We start from the raw sequence: 16,440 nt of genomic DNA on the forward strand, positions 1-16,440 counted from the left end.
CGTCACAACAATCATCAATCCAAAGCATGGTTTGCTACGGGGAACAGGACATTTCACTTTCAACCAGCCACGTCTTTTTCCACTATACATTCGGGCTGGACGTATGCAGCCTTCACGAGTCACACAAAATATAGCAAAACTAACTTCATTATTCATCATCTATGGGGTGGGAATTTTTGCGCATAAAAGTGCATGCCATGCTCATGAAGTGGCCAATATGTGCCCCTTTGTCAAAAGGCATAATGGGCCAAGTAAAGATCCGTTTCTTGGCTGCCTACTGTCTACTACCTACCCGTGACTTGTAATAGGGGTAGAGCGGCAAGCAAGTTATTCATACCAAATCTTCGTCTCTTCTTGGGGTTGCTGAAGCCGGCCTCCTGCATGGTGGGCTCCTCGGTCTCAGTCTCGGTCTCGGTCTCGGCTCGACAGATGGGGGCTCGTATCTTGGCCGATAATATCCATTGGGTGTACTAGACCAGATCCTTGCTCTCGTCCCGCAGCACCTTGATCTGGCGCTCAAAGTCCTTGTTGACCCACTCCCAGTACTGTTGCCAGACCGGGTTGCTGACCTGTTGCGTCTGCTGGCTCGGCGCGGCGCCCGCGGCATTGGCCGAGGGCAGCGTCGTCTTGGTCCGGTCCGCCAGCAGCAGCGTCACACGCAGCACGCTCTTGTTGGCCTCCTCCTGCTTCTCCAACTCCTGCTTGACCGAGCCCTCCTTCAGCTTCGTGCTGAGCGTCTTGCGGTAGCACTCGGCAATCGTGTCGAGGCGGCGCGTAGTCTCCTCGGGGTCAATCACAATGAGCTTGCTCAGCATGAGGTTGCACAGCGATCGTATGTCGTTCTCGTCCCGCAGACCGGCAATGACGCGGTCGTAGAACTCCAGGGAGCTGATGCGGGAGAAGGCGTTCTCCATGAGCGCGTACAGCGTCTCGTATGCGCTCTTGCGAACCTCCAGACCGTCGTCGACTTGGTGCTTGAAAGGACCCATCTGTACTTCGCGAATAAGCTCGGGCTTGATGATTGACTCGACCATGACAAATGGCACCAGTTCACCCAAGTGGGGCAGAATCAGGTCGGGCTTGTTGTGTGTGGCCGAGTTCAACGTCGTCATACCGATGCGACGAATTTCCATGTCGGGAGATTTGAGGACGGTGAGAAGCATCTCGACAAGCACAGGCTTCAACATGGCATCGAAAGTCTCGTCGCTATCGGGGAGCGTGTAGCGCAGAGCTTGGATGGCAACCGCGCGGTAAGAGGGGGACGGGCTTTGAAGGAGTTCCTAGGTTTTGTCAGTGTGAGCAACGCGATCAAACAAGAGGTTGAGTGTGGTTAATATACCTGTAGCTTGGGGATGTAAGTCTTGGGCGTGATGATGGCGAGACGACCGATACACTCGGCGCAGATGGCCTTGTTATCCTCGGCCTGCGAGGCGCTGAAGAGTAGTTCCCAGATGGTGGTCTGGTACTGACCAACGTCAATAGAAGAGTTCACCACCTGTTGAAGAATCTCGCGAATGGCTTGCAGCAAGAGATATTGATGGGCTCCCTTGGCCTGCACCGCTTGTAAGATAACGGGCAAGAACTCGGCCACATTTCCAGCACCAGCGCGACCCAGTGCAACAGCAGCAGACATAGAGACCTTGTCGGGCTCCTGATGGAACTGCTTGAGGAACAAATCCGGCTTCATCTCTGACTTGGGACCCATGCGGAGACCGATCTCACCCAGAATAGCCAGCGCCAAGCTTTGACGTGGATTGTCCGAGGCCTGGTTGGCAGACTCGAGCTCGCGAACGAAGCTTCCGATCTCGACTCCGGCGTTTCCTTCGCTGGCCACGAAAAGAGCACCAGCGACCTTGCCCACCACGGCAGGGTCACCTCCAACGCCAACTTGTAACACGCCGCTCATCAAATGTTTGCCCATGCCGACCTGACCGACACTAGTAGCCAGGCTGATCAATGCCTCAAGAGCTGAGCCGGTGATGGTGTGCTTGAGCAGTGCGCAAATGGCTGGAATAAGGCCATCGGTCGAGATGAGATTCGAGTCCTCCTGCTGCAGTTGAGCCAGGACCAAGAGAGCGGGGCCGAGTAGGTGACTGTCGTTGGCAGTGATGACGGGCAAGATAGCAGCCACGATGCCATCCACGGTGCTGGGCTCGAGGTTTCCCCTTGGCTGTGGGCGACATGACCAGGTGCTGCAGCGCCTGAATGCTCGCACCACGAAGAGCGCGGTTGGCCTTGCGCAACTGGCCGCACAGCTCGAGCGCAACGGGCTGTATCCAGGATGGTTGCAAGGTGCCACTCGTCATGGTATGGGCTGCCACGTTGTCAATAGCACGGACGGCATACAGACGTGTGGTCTCGTTGCGCAAGCGGTCGAGCAGCAGGTCCAGCGCAGCTTGGCGCTTCTCGGCGTCCAGAAGCGATTGGCCGTCGGTGGCAGAGGTCCGGGAAAGCAGAGTACCCAGAGCCTGGATGGCCTTTTGGCGGACTTCGACGTCGGCATCGTTGGCGGCCGTGCGGTCAACGATGATATCATACAAGGTTTCCAGATCCGGCTTGTACTTCTGAGACGTCAGCCGGGCGCGTGGGGGCGTAATGGCCTTGACCAGCTCCTCGGCGGTGCGGATGGCCTCGCTAGAAACCTTGTAAAAGCGGTCCTGAACCGCAAGAACGACTCCGGCAACAATCTTGGACAGGTAAGCCTGGAAGAGGTTGGACGAGTGGGTCTTGGCGATGTCACTAATGAAGACCAAGACGGCCACGCGCAACGTTGTCATGGTCGCCGACGCGGCGCCTCCCGACAAAGCCACCGAGGTTGAGACACTGCTGCCCGTCGTGACCTTGGTGGCGTCAATGATGGGCTGCATGACTTGGTCGAAGTACGCAGAGAGACCGCCATGCTGCACCGAGATGAGGTCGTCCAGTAGGTTCACGATGGCCTGCTTGGTGGGAATCTGCTTTCCCTTGAGAAGCTTGGTGGCGACCTTGACCAGTTGCGACGTCAGGTTGGACAGGTCCGCACGAGGTCCGGTAGGCGGGACTTCCTCGCGCATAGGCGAAGTCAGGCCGGTGGCGCCGTAGGGGGCTTTGTTCGTAAAGGCAAAGCCACCGCTGTCTTGGCGTCGGCGCTTGCGGCTTTCGGGGAGCGACTGCAGCAGCTCCTCGTCGGCGCTGACAGTCCGTATAATACCTTCGCCCGTCTTGCGGATCAACAGAGACATGGTGCTGATGACCTCCAAGCGCACGCTTTCCTCGCGCTCGTCGAAGCGCTTGATGAGGGGAGCCGCCACCTCGGAGTAGAGCGTGCCCTTGCCCAGCAAGTCACTGCTTCGAGTGGAAATGAGGGTATACAGCGCCTTGGCTGCGCATCTCCGGACCTTCCAGCTGGCGTCGTCATCGTCGTCGTCGAAGCCTCCGTCGTCCTCGAAATCGTCATCATCGCTGAGACCGTCATCGTCATCGTCTTCGTCCTCCTCGCCCATGTCCTCGTCGTCGTCCATGGCGTAGTTGGGATCGTATTTGAGGTAGCGAAGACAGCAGGAAATGACTTCCTCGGTGTAAGGGCGCATCTTAGTGCCACAAGACGACAGGAAAGCCTCCAGAGCAATCAGGGCGGCCTCTCGAATCTCGTTGAACTCAACCATGGCCCGATCGTCGCCTTCGCTGACGGCGTCAAGCTGTGTTTGTAATTCGGTCTGGCTCAGGATCTTGAAGATGTGAGGGAGAAGGCTGGGCAGGTGGTCACCAAATTGGTGGGGAATGGAGCGAGCCAAAGAGCCCATGATGGTGATGTAGAGACGTCGCATGACGGGGCTCAGCTTGGGCTGCTTCAAGGAAGCATCCATCTTGGTAATGAGGCTGGTGAGCACCTCGTCGGACAGGTACGGGGCGAGGATGGCCAGGGCGACGACGGCGCGCTTCTTGACGGGGGAGGGGGTGGTCTTGCGGTCGAGGACCTGGACGACGACTTCTTGCAGCTTCTCGACCTCGAGGACCTGCAGGAGGGGCCCGAAGCAGCGCACCACTTCAATGAGGACGTCGACAGCCTCGGATGTGGGTTCGCTCTTCTCGTCCAGCAGGCCATAGGTCTCCGAGGTGGGCTGACGGCCGGGGGAGGCGCTCGCGGAGACGCCCAGGATGCGGGGGATGAGCACGCGGGTGATGATGGTGTAGGTATCCATGACGTCGCGGGAGGGGGCGACGCCGCGAACGGGCTTGGGCAAGGCGGAGATGACGTTGCGCAGAGCGAGGAGGGGAGGGAGTTGTCGACGGCGTTCTGCATCTTGATGGAGGTGAGCTTCTCGAGGGTGGGGCCGACGGCGGCGATGGGGACGCGGGCGACGAGCGGGCCGAGGCACTTGATGGCGAGGTTCTGGACCTCGCCATTCTGGTCGTCGAGGGCCTTGACGACGGCGTCGACGGTGCGGGAGGCGAGGCCGTAGTCATGGTTAAGGAAGTCGGTCTTGTGCTTGGTGAGGATCTGATTCAGATCGTCGAGGGACATGAAGCGGAAGTCGGGATCGGGGTCGGTCAGCTTCCCCAGCAGGGTGTTGATGGTGCTGGGGTTCGGGTTGTTGATCGAGGTCGCCATGGTGAGAGGTGGGTGGTGGGTGGTGGGCGAGTCCTGCTTCCCTCACTTTCGGTCGAGTGGTAGTCTATGACATGGAAATAGCATGGGTTGGTGTTGGATGGAGGAGGGGTTGGGGTTGGGTCGTTTGATTCGGCTGCCTGGAAAGTAAAATATCAGAAATCCGCCTGTGCTTGGCGAGTCGATTTGGCAATCGGAGAAGAAGCAGCGGAAGCTTTGTCAAAGACCAAGAATGGAGTGTCACCGCAGGCTATTGTCTCTGGTAAAGTTGCAGGCAACAGGCAGGAGGTGGATCAAGGGAGCAGGGCAAATTTGAAGTCCATTGATGGAGGAGAAGCCAACGGAGATGAGGCACAGCTGGGACGGGGACTTACCAGGATGGAACGAAGGGCAGCAGGTATGGTGGTGGACGTCAAGTCTCTCTCGTCTTTGTGGCCTCGGATTTGATCGACGAAGAGGCAAAGGTGGAAAGCGAGAATGCGGTTGGATGATGCTATCAAAACAAACCCAAAGTGTGAACAATTGATCGACTTCAAGGTCGGTTTCTTGCTGGACATCCAACAGCTGTTTGTTGCCTTGGCTGGTCAAGCCACACTTTGGTGGGGTTGCAAGAGGAAGGATGGAGCTCCGCCCAAGCTGGCCGCGGGGTCGCCTTACCTAACTAAGGCTTCTTTCTGCCTGCCTTTGGTCATTGGCAGCACTACCTTACCCAATCCCTACCTCTCTTGCATCAATTGAACCATCCCAGAGGTCCATTGCAAGTGCCTACATCCAAGTACAAGTGCCCATCGGTGCTGTCTTTCAGCAGACCTCATTGTTGCATCGCTGATCGCCTCGGAATGGCATTATGATTACATGACGTAGCTTGGGAATTCATAACCTATTGCCGAACCCATCGGGCCCCACAGGAGCTCTTCTAGAAGAACCCGACAGGGAGCAATTGATCCGTGTAAGTGGAAGTGCAGTGCAAGTGCAAGTGTAGAGAGCCGGACAAACGAGCTCAACTAGATGGGCAAGTCCCAGTGGTGAGATCAGCTGCGTGCATGTCCAGGCCATGGATGGGATTGGCCAATGGAGTGGTGAGTGGCTTCTCTTCCGTTATGAGCATGTCACGGTTAGGTCATGTCTGCAGGTGTCCCGAGGTTCCTGGATCAAATGTGTTACCCAACCGGTTAAACTTTCGTCAAAGCTACGCATCTGTCTCTCTCGTTCACTCACTACATCCCAATTCTTCTTCCCTGCCAGACAATTTCCTAACAAAACACACACGTTCGAGTGCTTCTTCGGTCATTTCAAAATGTCGGCATTCCGAAGCCCTGCCATTCGCACCTCTCTGCGCGCACTCACTCGCCGCCCAGCCCCGACCCGTGTTGCACGGAGAAGCTATGCCACTCAGCATGCCAGTGACCATGGCGCCAGTCAATCCAGCGACCTGCCTTGGTAAGAAAGTATCCTCTTTTGCTCCAGCAGAGCCTGCATTTTGTTCTCTTCTGTAGCAGAGCCCGTCAGAACTCTCCCGCTTCGACTATCCTGACAACACGAACAGGATGATCGCCGGAGGCGGCGCCCTCGTGGGTGGCATGGCCTACTTGCTGCCCACCGGTTCTGGCTCCAAGAAGCTCAAGGATCCCCGTACCCACCACGGTGAACATAAGCGCATGGAACCGGACCAGGCGAAAACAGCCCCCGACGAGGAGAAGAAAGAGGAAGGGCCCTCCACCATATTGCGTGGTGACCCCAAAGCTTCCTACGGCTCCAGCCAGACGGGTACTCAAGTTCCTCCTCCTCCGTCTGACAATGAGTCCGTCGCCGGCGACTGGGACAAGAAGAAGGAGGGCCACGAAGAGGTGTACAAGAAGACCGTGAGTTTATCATACCATCTGTCTACTTCCTCTACCCGCGCAAGGTATCAATCAATCAGGCAGCTAACCCCATGACTGTATATAGACGGAGGAGAAAGCCACCAAAGTAGCCAGCAGCAGCTCCGATATGCCCTCCAAGAGGACCGCCGCAGAAGACCCCTCCGAAGATCCCAAGAAGGGCGAGGGCGAGGCTGTCAAGAAGGGCGGCCCAGCCAAGGACGACTAGAGTCTGCTGTTGTGTGATGCGATTGATACCGAAGACTTGTCAAAGCGCAGATGCATTGCTGCAGGACGAAACGCAACAACTCCTTCACTTGGGCAAACTATTCACCCTGTGTACCAACATAATGCATTGAAAAAGCATACATTTCCTACTCCGTACTAATAAATCAATAGCCTCGGCTCGACGGAGCCTGCATTAGTGTACAACAGGAATTATATTATAATTGGTGCATTTCCCAGGAATAAACAAAGGGCTTCAAACTTACTGAGCCCCCTTGAGTTTACATTGCCTATCCCCATATCAACTAACTACATAATGAGATGAGACTTCCTTGATGTGCTGCCGACTACCCTTCCCTCCACTCTCCCTTATAGCGTCACCGTCTCCTCCGCCAACTCCTCCTTCCCGACCGCGCCCTTGCCCCCGTACCTCTCCGGCTTCGGATCCAGCGGCCTGTCCAGCCCCAACCGCTGGCGCGTGCTGTAGGAAGCAATGCCCCCACCGCCCCGCGGGTCCGCCTCGGTCACCAGCTCCTTGCGCCGCGTATCCACCAGCAGCCGGATCAGGTCCGGCCGCATGTAGTGCCCCGCAAAGTCCGCGAGCGTCTTGGTCAGGTGCGTCTCGTTGAGATCGATATCCACGCACATCAGCCCGTCGAAGTCCTTGCCCGGCTTCGCGACCGCCAGGCTGCCGTCCGGCCGGTAGATCCGGGCGTGGCCGTTGTAAGGTGCTGGGTCCGTCTCCGGATCGACGCCCTCTGGCGTGTTCTTTTGGAGACCTTCAACCGACAGCCGCTGGAAGGGCGCCAGCGTCCACGTGCCCGTCTCGAGGGCATAGTTGGGCGTCACCATGTCGCTCGCGGTCTCGGCGCAGTTGGTGGCCGGGTCCGGGCGGACGCGGCGCTCGACGCCCGGGTACGCGGGCCACGCCGCGACGTGGACCTGCTCGCCCTGGCTCAGGTTCAGTGACTTGAGAAAGGGGTTCATGTTCTCCCAGCAGTTGAGCTGGCCCAGCCGGCCGAGCTCCGTCGCGGTCACGCTCATGAACGTGTCGCCCGCGCCGTCGCCGTAGACCAGCTTCTCCACGTGCGTCGGCTTGATCTTGCGACGGTGGTTCAGGACCTCGCCGGCGGGCGAGATGAGTACTTGGGCCAGGTACAGCGTGGCGTGGTCGATCTCGGAGAACCCCATAGAGACGAAGACCTGGTTGTCCCGGGCGGCGCGGCGGATCCGCCGCATCTCTTCCGAGTCCACCGCCATGGAGTTCTCGCGGTACTTCTTCAGCATGGGCAGAGACTGCAGGTAGGTGACTTTCCACATCCAGTAAGGGTATCCGGGAATCCCTGAATAAGATCCACGGTCAGCCTTCTTCTACTCGGTGCCATGATCTCTTGTGGCGATGATGACTCCGAACCAACATAAGCTATTTGTTCCCATGGGGGACACTCACAGACTTCGGGAAATGCAACAAGCTTGCATCCTGCTTGGCCGGCTTCGTTGATTAAGCTGATAGTTTTCTGCACACCCCCTTCCAGATCAAACCATGCTGGTTCAGAAGTGAGCTAGTATGCCCAAGTTAGCACCCACGGGTTTGTATGGGGTGAGCACGTATGGTATGCTCACTTACAGCGGCAGCCTTGTACTTGGTCAGAGGCATGATGGTAGCTACAGTTGATTTCTTCAGAGAGGGTCTGGGTTAGGTTTGGTTGTCAAGTATTCAAGTAATTCAAGAATGAGTGACAGACTCTAATAGAAGAGGCTGAGGACCATTCGTGGTCCACAACCAGACTTATATACACGAGACTCGAGATAACCGAGTTTGGTACTTAATACATTAGAACGGCAATCGTGGGTATCCTTTGAAGCTCACTGGGCCTCTTACGCCACCCTCTCGGCATCTTTCCTTCGTGTCAACCCGGGATATGCTTATACCATATTAAGGATGCCGCGTCTCAGGGATGACCCCAATCCCCGTAGAGGAGATTAGGTGGTGGTGGCATTTACTTTCATCGAATTGGACGAACCACTGAGATGATTAGGACTCACTGTTCATCCGTATACCACCATAATGATCCTCGTGGAAATACGGCAAAACGGGTGCGAGAGTCATGCAAGTAAGCTGCATCATTGATGTTTGCTGCTACATAGGACTGCTGCACTCCGCGTGTATGCTTCCTAGACGGGCCAGTGGTGTCCAGAATAGATCAACACTGATACGAAAAGCACATCCGGTCGAAGTGACGAGGTGCTCTACATGCAGGGAGGCCTGTATTCAATGTTTGTATCCTTTGTCCGAAGCATATCGACGTCAAATCCCTACAGGGTTCCTAACCGAACAAAATCCCGGCAGGAGATATCTCGGGATCTCATGCCGTTTGGATTTTAAAACGGAGAAGCATTCCTAACACGATGTCTGCTCTCATTCTACGCTCACTCCAACCTTTTAGAGTCAATGGCTAGTTGGTTTCACGTACTCGCAGACCATCTTCAGATCGTACATGTCGGTATCACAAAGCGCGCGGAAGGGTGGGTAGCATCACCGCTACAGCGACTGGACTTGGGCTTACATGTACATTGAGCTATTCACCCAATATGGATAAAAGTACGAGATATGCATCACTCTCATTGTCCAAGTAGCATTGGCCCCTTGGCGAGACCTGTTGGTCCTCTACTTGGCGAAGCCAGTCCCCTTACAGGTCCATCAAACTCTGTACAGATCCAACCAGAAGCGGCAATAGCACGGTCATGTTATACGGACGGAAGAACCCGCGATGGGTCGTTGCCAAGTTTGGGTTGGTGATGCTCATTCACCAACAGGTTGACTGCAAGTTCCAATAATATTGATACCTCTACGCTCACAGGTCCCTTCTTCTTGCGCCACCGCCATGCCGCCTAAGATGCAGAGTAGCACGATGCCTTCTCCGCTGCCTTTAAGTATGCCCATAATGCAACGCAATCATGACCCCCTTCTTCCTCTCCTGTGTGTGGGGGGAGCCAGGCCAATTTTCCAAGACGAAAGAGAAAGACAAGAAAAATTGCCGACAAACTTGGCAGGAATATAGTTAGTAATTACAGCTGTGTTGGTAGTCTTGACAAATCCGAATTTCCCCTCCCTTTTGGGGGCTTTTCTCTCATTCTCCAGTAGTGTAAATCAATACAAGCAGTCCTGCTTGCTAAGGTTCCCCTTTTTCTCTTATGCGCGCCTGAACTTCCGTGTTCCCTTGCCGAGAAGTATGATGCTTGTGTGAAGAGAAGAGGGGGGAGGACCGACGTCTTATCGGGTGGTCAGGATATATCGACACTGCTTCCACCCAACGCGCGTTCTTCCCTCCATCTCTCGTAGCCGTATGCAACGCTACGCTGCAGTTGCGTGACATAGGGGGGGTGGGTGAAACCAACAGCTAGTGCTGTTGTGTATGTGTGGATGATGACTTGAACAAAAGAAAGAGGTGAGAAGTATCCAGCCACAAGACTGGAGTGACTTTGACTTGTACACTTTCGGCAGCGCACAAAGGATGCGACTGCCCCCTCCCACCGCGGCAGGTATCCGATGGGCAGAGATTCGTATGATGGAGCTCCTGGCCGTTTTACGACAGTTCCAGCCGGCCAGATGAGGATGCCCTGGGGGGGCAAGAAATCTAGAATGTGTGGAGATTTATGTGTTTGTCATAAAAGGCCGTCAATTCATGAGACGTCCAGCCGCAACCTGGCGCCCATGAATTAGGGTGGCGCTTGACAAATACGCTGCAAACAACCAATCTGAGCTAGGGACTCTAGGGATCGGCCGAGGCAGAGGCGGCTGAAGCGGGTTGCGTCCGGTCTATCAGCAAGATTGGTATAATAGAAGGGGCTCGCCGACATTCTCGATTTCGGGAATGGTGCATTTCAGGTCGAAGGCCTTGGAGAGCACAATCTTGAATATCTGGGGAAAGTAGTTAGTTTCCATGGTTTCAAGATGGCGGCGGAGAGGACTGGGGTGGGTAGATCATACCTTCTGGACGTTGATGCTGTGGCTGGTACTACTGAAGATCAAGGCAGCGCGCATCGCCTTGGCAAAGCGTCGAGCCTGGATATGCAACATCAGTATAAAGATCTTCCCAAGAAAAGCAAGTAATGCGCTTTTCTCTCTCTCTCTTTCTTTCTTCCTTTCCCTCGTGACCACGGGACTTACCTGGTTGGAGATCTCCTCCTGGTCCTCCCGCGGAAAGTTGACAAAGTGGTCGTACTTGGTGCCCACCAGGATGGGGATGGCCGTCTTGTTAAAGCCGCGGCCCTGGCGGTACCACTCCTTGATACTGTTCAGCGTGCTCTTCCGCGTCAGGTCGAACATGAAGAGGATGGCGACGGCATCATTACAAACGAGCGGCAGCATGTTGACGAACTCGCGCTGGCCGCCGAGGTCCCAGATGCTGAAGGTGATCTCGGTGTTGCGGATGCTGATGGTCTTCTCCATGAAGTTGACGCCGAGCGTCTGGATGTAGTCCTCGTCCCAACTGCCCTCGACGTACTTGACCATCAGGGACGTCTTGCCGATCTGCGCGTCCCCGACCATGCCGACCTTGATGACGACGTGGTTCCGGCCGTTCTGCTGCGGCTCCGCCGGGTTGGAGGCGGCCCCGTTGCTGCCGCGAGAAGCATGGTCGCTGTAATGGCGTTCGCCGCCCGCGCCGGACAGACCCGAGGCCGGTCTCGAGACTGACGGCTGCGGTTGTGAGGGGGTGCCGGGTGTCGAGAACCGGCCGTTCATGTTCATGTCGTCGGGAAGCGGGGAGCTCTGCGGGCGGGTCTGATCTAGGGATCGGTGTCTTCGCTCGTGACCGTTCTGTCCACCGGGTATCAGGTTGGGCGACCCCTCGATCCCGCCCATGGTGTCGTCCACAGGCATAGAGGCTTCGGGCTGAGCATCGGGTGCAGCGACGGGGACAGCATCGGGCAGGGTGTTGGGCACAACCTCGTGCGGCGACGCCAGCGGTATGTCTTGATCCATCTTGTGCTGCGTGCGCGCGGCAGGTCGGTGGTAGTGACTGTGATTGTGCTGGGGACAGGCAAGAATGCCCAGCGGTGGGGTGGACACGGGCAACCAGAAAGGCGGCGGGCCAAGTGGCGGCAGAATTCGAAGGCGGGTGTCGAAAGAGGCAAGTGGACGGAGGATGCAAAGCCGAATGAACGGAGTTGCTCAACTTTCGCAGTCGGGGAAGGGATGGGTCGAAGGTCAGAGATAAGAAAGGGAGGTCGATGGAAGGAGAGTGTTGGTTGGTGAGGTCAGATCGAAATGGATCGTATCCAGACCGGGCGGGTCTCAGATCCGGGCGATGCGATGGTTGTTCAATGCTGCGCTGCGGGCGGCGGCTAACCTGACCTGAGACTGGACACACTGGACTGTGCTGCGACTAGAAGCAGTCCACTGGAACCGATGGAGCGGATGCTACATGGAGCAGTAGCAGTCAGTCGTTCTCCTCAATCGATTGAACGGCAAGAATGTATGTTGCGAAGTAAGTAAGTACGGATGTTGAAGAGGTAGGTAATCAATTCATGACCTGAATGGTTGATGTCAATGTTGGTGGGATGGATGTGCGCGAATGCAAATGCAGTGCCTCAGCAGCAGCAGCAGCAGTCTTGATGGCACCAGACCTAAACAACCGCCCAGTAAAAAGCGTTCTGGTTGGCTGAACGCGGCCTTGTTGTGTTCCGATTGACAGGTACCAGGCCTGAACGTGCTACGCTAGGCGGTGCCGTTGGGTAGGTACTGGCTTCTGTACTAGTGGCCCCCCCTTCTAATATCAACGGAACCTGGGCAATGTAGGCCGGAGTCAATGGCCCTGTAGCTGCGACCGACAAAGCAAAAAAAAGAGCACTGTATTGATTGACTTATACTACATGTATATACCGTCCAAGTGCTGGCGCTTGTTTTAGAATGCATCGTGGCCCTCAATCCCTCGCAAGTGCCAGTGCCAGTGCAGATCGGGCGGGACGAGGGGCGATCCCGAGCACACACAATCTGAGACTGCAACAAAGAACGGGTGTGGAGGAAACACGGCTGGATGCCTCCATAACTTGAACCTACTTCGGTTCCCTGGAAACGAAACAACACGCCAGACAGGGAAAGGGAAAGAAAACATTTGCAAAGTACGACGAAGACGAGGGGTTCCTGGCACCAATCAAGAGAAGACTGCTATGTTGTCCAGTCATCACAAGCAGCGAATAGAAGCCGATGGGACTATGATGGGATCTAGACGCGTCGCGACCTTTTGGCTTTTCTTGCATGCACGTACTTGGCAGACGCTGCGAACGGGTGGTATTACTTTAGCAGCTCGGTCTGAGACGGGTCTTGTCTTCGCTGGAAGTAAAACAGGCTGACAGGCTTCCTTCCATCTTCCATCAGCTCTGTCTCTCTTCCCCTTTCCTCTTCTCTTGGTTTCACGGAGAGTCGCCCAGCCAGTCGCCTTGGAATCGGAGCCTCCATGCAGCAAGCATTGTTGCATGAAGATGACTTCTCGAACCAGTCTGGCTAGGCGTGTTGACGTTGCAAGGAACATCCCCTGACCAACTGGACGGTGATTAACGCGGGGCTTCCTCATTGGTGTCCTGTGTTGATTTCTGACTGCTTCCGATGACTGCCCGGACAGTGCCAGGAACGACAGTGTGTGAGAGGAATAGATACGGTCGCAATAGCGGTAGCAGTCAGTCAGTGCAATCTGCAATAGAAGAGAGCTAGAAGTTCCTGTAGCCCACCAAACCGCTTCTTATCGGCCCCAAAAAGTCAAGCCACCCTCACTCCACCGAAGGCCGCCCGCCCACATGCATTACTCGAGTTGGGTCATTCCAATTGTCAAGCAATTGAATGGCATCGATAAGGGGATAAGGCATTGGCAATGCATAATCGGCGTGTTTCAATTGATTCAATTGGTGGCAGCGAAAGCCGACCTGACCCGACCCGACCACCGACCCTTTTTTGGAGCTAAACTTCTCTCCCCACGGCCGGCTTAATCAATCAGGTCAGAGCTTCATCATTCGGTGATAATTGGTATCGCATCATCACCACCCCCTCCGCTCTCAGTCTTCCACCTATTTTGCCGCGCCCATAATCCCCCATACGCAACAACACAATGGCAGCCTCAATTGCGACAAGATGCCTGCGGGCCACCCGTGCGCCCGGCAACTTCCTGAAGATTGCCCAAGCGCCTATCGCCCGGCCCAGCACCCGCTTCCCTTCGTCCGCTTTTCGGACTTTCTCTACTACTCCCCTCAGTAAGTCGGCCTCGATGCACCTCACCCACCTATGGGTCATGGCTATGAAGAAAATAAAGAAGAAAAGAAGGAGACGAAGAAGAAGAAGAAACACTATGTTCCATTATACATCCCACTGACCACCCTACGCCACCAGGAGAGATCCGCAAGTACACCAAGGACCACGAATGGGTCGACCTGAGCGCCGATAAGACGAGCGGCGTCATCGGCATCTCCGAGTACGCCGCCGAGGAGCTGGGCGACGTCGTCTACGTCGAACTGCCGGAAGATGGCAAGACCTTCCAGGCCGGCGACTCCATCGGCGCCGTCGAGTCGGTCAAGAGCGCCGCCGACATTAACGCACCCCTCAGCTGCCGCGTCACCTCGGTCAACATGCTGCTGGAGGAGAAGCCCGGCACCATCAACCAGGTCCCCGAGGACGACTCCCACGGCGGCGGCTGGATCGCCAAGGTCGCCGTCGACGAGCAAGGGGTCAAGGACTTTGAGAACCTCATGGACGCCGAGGAGTACAAGGCCTTTACCGGCAGCGACGAATAGATAGGTCAAGGCAGAAAAGCAAGCAAGAAAGATGACCATCAGCCCTGTTCGCGCGACAGGAAGAAGAGGAGGGAGGCTACGGGCACCGCGGGCGTTCGGTTGGCAAAGGAGGGAGGGAAGGAAGGAAGAGGGTCATGTTCAACATAGATCATTGGACGCGGTGCATACGGTCACATGGAAAGTACCACACACATCGGAGCGGAGGCAGAAGTCGTTGAACTGGCTCAACCTTGTATCATAGACGAAACACCACAACAGGGTATTTTCCTCGTCAAACAGACAGCGCAAGCTCGGCAAGCTTCAGATTATATGGCTTTTGGTGATCGCACCGCTGGAAATTGCATATCGCATGCATGCTCTTTCTAGCTGCATCACATTTCGTGGTATCTTTCTATCTTATATCTGGTCTCCAACCCGACCACCCCTTGTAGCACCTAGGCGGGCACCCACTTCTCGGCGCCCTGCTGGTTCGCCTCGCGCTCGGCGTTGATGGCGTCGAGGATCTTCTGGGCCCCCTTGTCCGTCAGCTCCTGGGCGATCCCTCTGCCAAAAGCCACCGCCTCCTCCCGCGTCGTGATCTGCTCCACCATCTCGGCGTCGGCGCCCTCGGTGCCGTCCACGCTGACGACCGTGGCCACCATGCGCAGCTGTTTGTCGTCCAGCCACTTCGTCTCAACACCAATGGGGATGCTGCAGCCGCCCTCGAGCGTGCGCATGACGCTCCGCTCCGCCTCGGCCTCGAGCATGACCTGGCGGTTCTCGAAGGGTTTCAGTAGTTCCAGGGTCGTCTCGTCGTCGGCGCGGGCCTCGAGGCCGAGCCCGCCCTGGCCCACGGCGTGCAGCATGCCGCCCGACGAGCTCTCGAGGTACTGACTGGCGCGGCTGAGGAGGCTCATGCGCGACAAGCCTGCGGCCGCTAGGATCAGCACCGTGTATTCTCCGTCCTCGGCGTCGAGCTTGCGCAGGCGCGTGTCGATGTTGCCGCGCATGTCGCGGAACTCGAGCCCGGGATACTTGCGCCGGATCTGGGCCATGCGGCGCACGCTGCTGGTGCCGACGACGCTTCCCGCGGGCAGGTCGGCGAGCGACTTGTACTTGTCTTGGAGGCTCTTCTTGACGACGACGACATCGCGCGGGTCTTCGCGCTCGGGGATACAGGCGAGCACGCAGCCGTCGGGCAGGCTGGTGGGCATGTCCTTGAGGGAGTGCACGACCAGATCCAACTCCTTGGCGACGAGGCCAGCCTCGAGCTCGTTGGTCCAGAGGCCCTTGCCGCCCGACTTGTCGAAGTTGTAGAGGGCGGTGATCTTGTCCTTGTCGGCGAGCGAGTCCATGCCGCGGACCTCGAAGCGGACGTGCGGGTGCAGCTTGGCCAGCGAGGCGACGACGAAGTCGGCCTGCTTGAGGGCCAGGGCCGACTTGCGGGTGCCGACGCGGACCGTGGTCATGGCCGCCTTGGCGGCGTCGGATGTCGTGATCACGGGCTGGGTGGCGGCGGCGGTCGACATGGTGGCGGATGGGGGGAGAGACGAGGGTGTACTGGGACTCGAATGGGTTCAATGTCAGACAACCGGTGATTCTTTTTGCTTCGTTCTCGAAAATTGACCAGTACAAGCGGCAATTGACTTTTGTTTCCGGAAGTAGGTCAGCCGCTGCTAGGTTCGATTAGTTGCAGCGCTGTAGCTGACTGTTCTTCCGCGGGGCAGTCAGCGTTCAATCTCGGGTTTTGGAGGGGTAAATCTGGGTCTTTCCTAAAGTCCTATGTAGCACCTGGATGAGGGGCAGATCGACTGGGCTGGGCTGGACTCCGGAGTACCACATCAATGGGACATCATCCATCAGTGACGCATGCGCCTGCAAGGATGCTAAAATGGCCGTCTATGGATTTAGTTGTCTGTGCCATGATGGACACAATAATATCCTACTACTGCATGGGACCATTCCGTATTTTTCATATTGATCCAATCCCGACTAGCCGAGTGA

At 56.4% G+C, this 16,440-nt stretch overlaps 6 protein-coding genes across 6 annotated transcripts; 2 read left to right on the forward strand and 4 right to left on the reverse strand.

Moving 5' to 3' along the window:
• Window positions 1-470: 470 nt before the first annotated feature.
• On the reverse strand, window positions 471-4,591 carry PG994_014614 (cullin-associated nedd8-dissociated protein 2 protein; the record flags this gene model as incomplete). The annotated part of the gene is given in 4 exon segments (XM_066866023.1): window positions 471-1,280; window positions 1,340-2,170; window positions 2,187-4,214; window positions 4,271-4,591. The coding sequence occupies 4 exon segments, from the start codon at window positions 4,589-4,591 to the stop codon at window positions 471-473; spliced, it is 3,990 nt and encodes a 1,329-aa protein (XP_066709152.1).
• A 1,294-nt stretch (window positions 4,592-5,885) lies between these two features.
• On the forward strand, window positions 5,886-6,676 carry PG994_014615 (uncharacterized protein; the record flags this gene model as incomplete). The annotated part of the gene is made up of 3 exons (XM_066866024.1): window positions 5,886-6,028; window positions 6,135-6,450; window positions 6,536-6,676. The coding sequence occupies 3 exons, from the start codon at window positions 5,886-5,888 to the stop codon at window positions 6,674-6,676; spliced, it is 600 nt and encodes a 199-aa protein (XP_066709153.1).
• A 365-nt stretch (window positions 6,677-7,041) lies between these two features.
• PG994_014616 (cyanide hydratase) lies at window positions 7,042-8,329 on the reverse strand (the record flags this gene model as incomplete). The annotated part of the gene is made up of 3 exons (XM_066866025.1): window positions 7,042-8,015; window positions 8,123-8,234; window positions 8,300-8,329. The coding sequence occupies 3 exons, from the start codon at window positions 8,327-8,329 to the stop codon at window positions 7,042-7,044; spliced, it is 1,116 nt and encodes a 371-aa protein (XP_066709154.1).
• A 2,166-nt stretch (window positions 8,330-10,495) lies between these two features.
• On the reverse strand, window positions 10,496-11,659 carry PG994_014617 (uncharacterized protein; the record flags this gene model as incomplete). The annotated part of the gene is made up of 3 exons (XM_066866026.1): window positions 10,496-10,594; window positions 10,664-10,765; window positions 10,844-11,659. 3 exons carry the CDS (start codon window positions 11,657-11,659, stop codon window positions 10,496-10,498), a joined length of 1,017 nt encoding a protein of 338 aa, XP_066709155.1.
• A 2,119-nt stretch (window positions 11,660-13,778) lies between these two features.
• PG994_014618 (glycine cleavage H-protein) lies at window positions 13,779-14,457 on the forward strand (the record flags this gene model as incomplete). Its single annotated transcript, XM_066866027.1, has 2 exons — window positions 13,779-13,920; window positions 14,057-14,457. The coding sequence occupies 2 exons, from the start codon at window positions 13,779-13,781 to the stop codon at window positions 14,455-14,457; spliced, it is 543 nt and encodes a 180-aa protein (XP_066709156.1).
• A 434-nt stretch (window positions 14,458-14,891) lies between these two features.
• On the reverse strand, window positions 14,892-15,965 carry PG994_014619 (Porphobilinogen deaminase; the record flags this gene model as incomplete). Its single annotated transcript, XM_066866028.1, has 1 exon — window positions 14,892-15,965. The coding sequence occupies one exon, from the start codon at window positions 15,963-15,965 to the stop codon at window positions 14,892-14,894; it is 1,074 nt and encodes a 357-aa protein (XP_066709157.1).
• Between the last annotated feature and the right edge of the window lie 475 nt (window positions 15,966-16,440).

The sequence above is a fragment of the Apiospora phragmitis genome (assembly GCF_038363925.1).
Source record: "Apiospora phragmitis strain CBS 135458 chromosome Unknown utg000013l:1.0-2965645.0:1.0-2969333.0, whole genome shotgun sequence".
Lineage (NCBI taxonomy): Eukaryota > Fungi > Ascomycota > Sordariomycetes > Amphisphaeriales > Apiosporaceae > Apiospora > Apiospora phragmitis.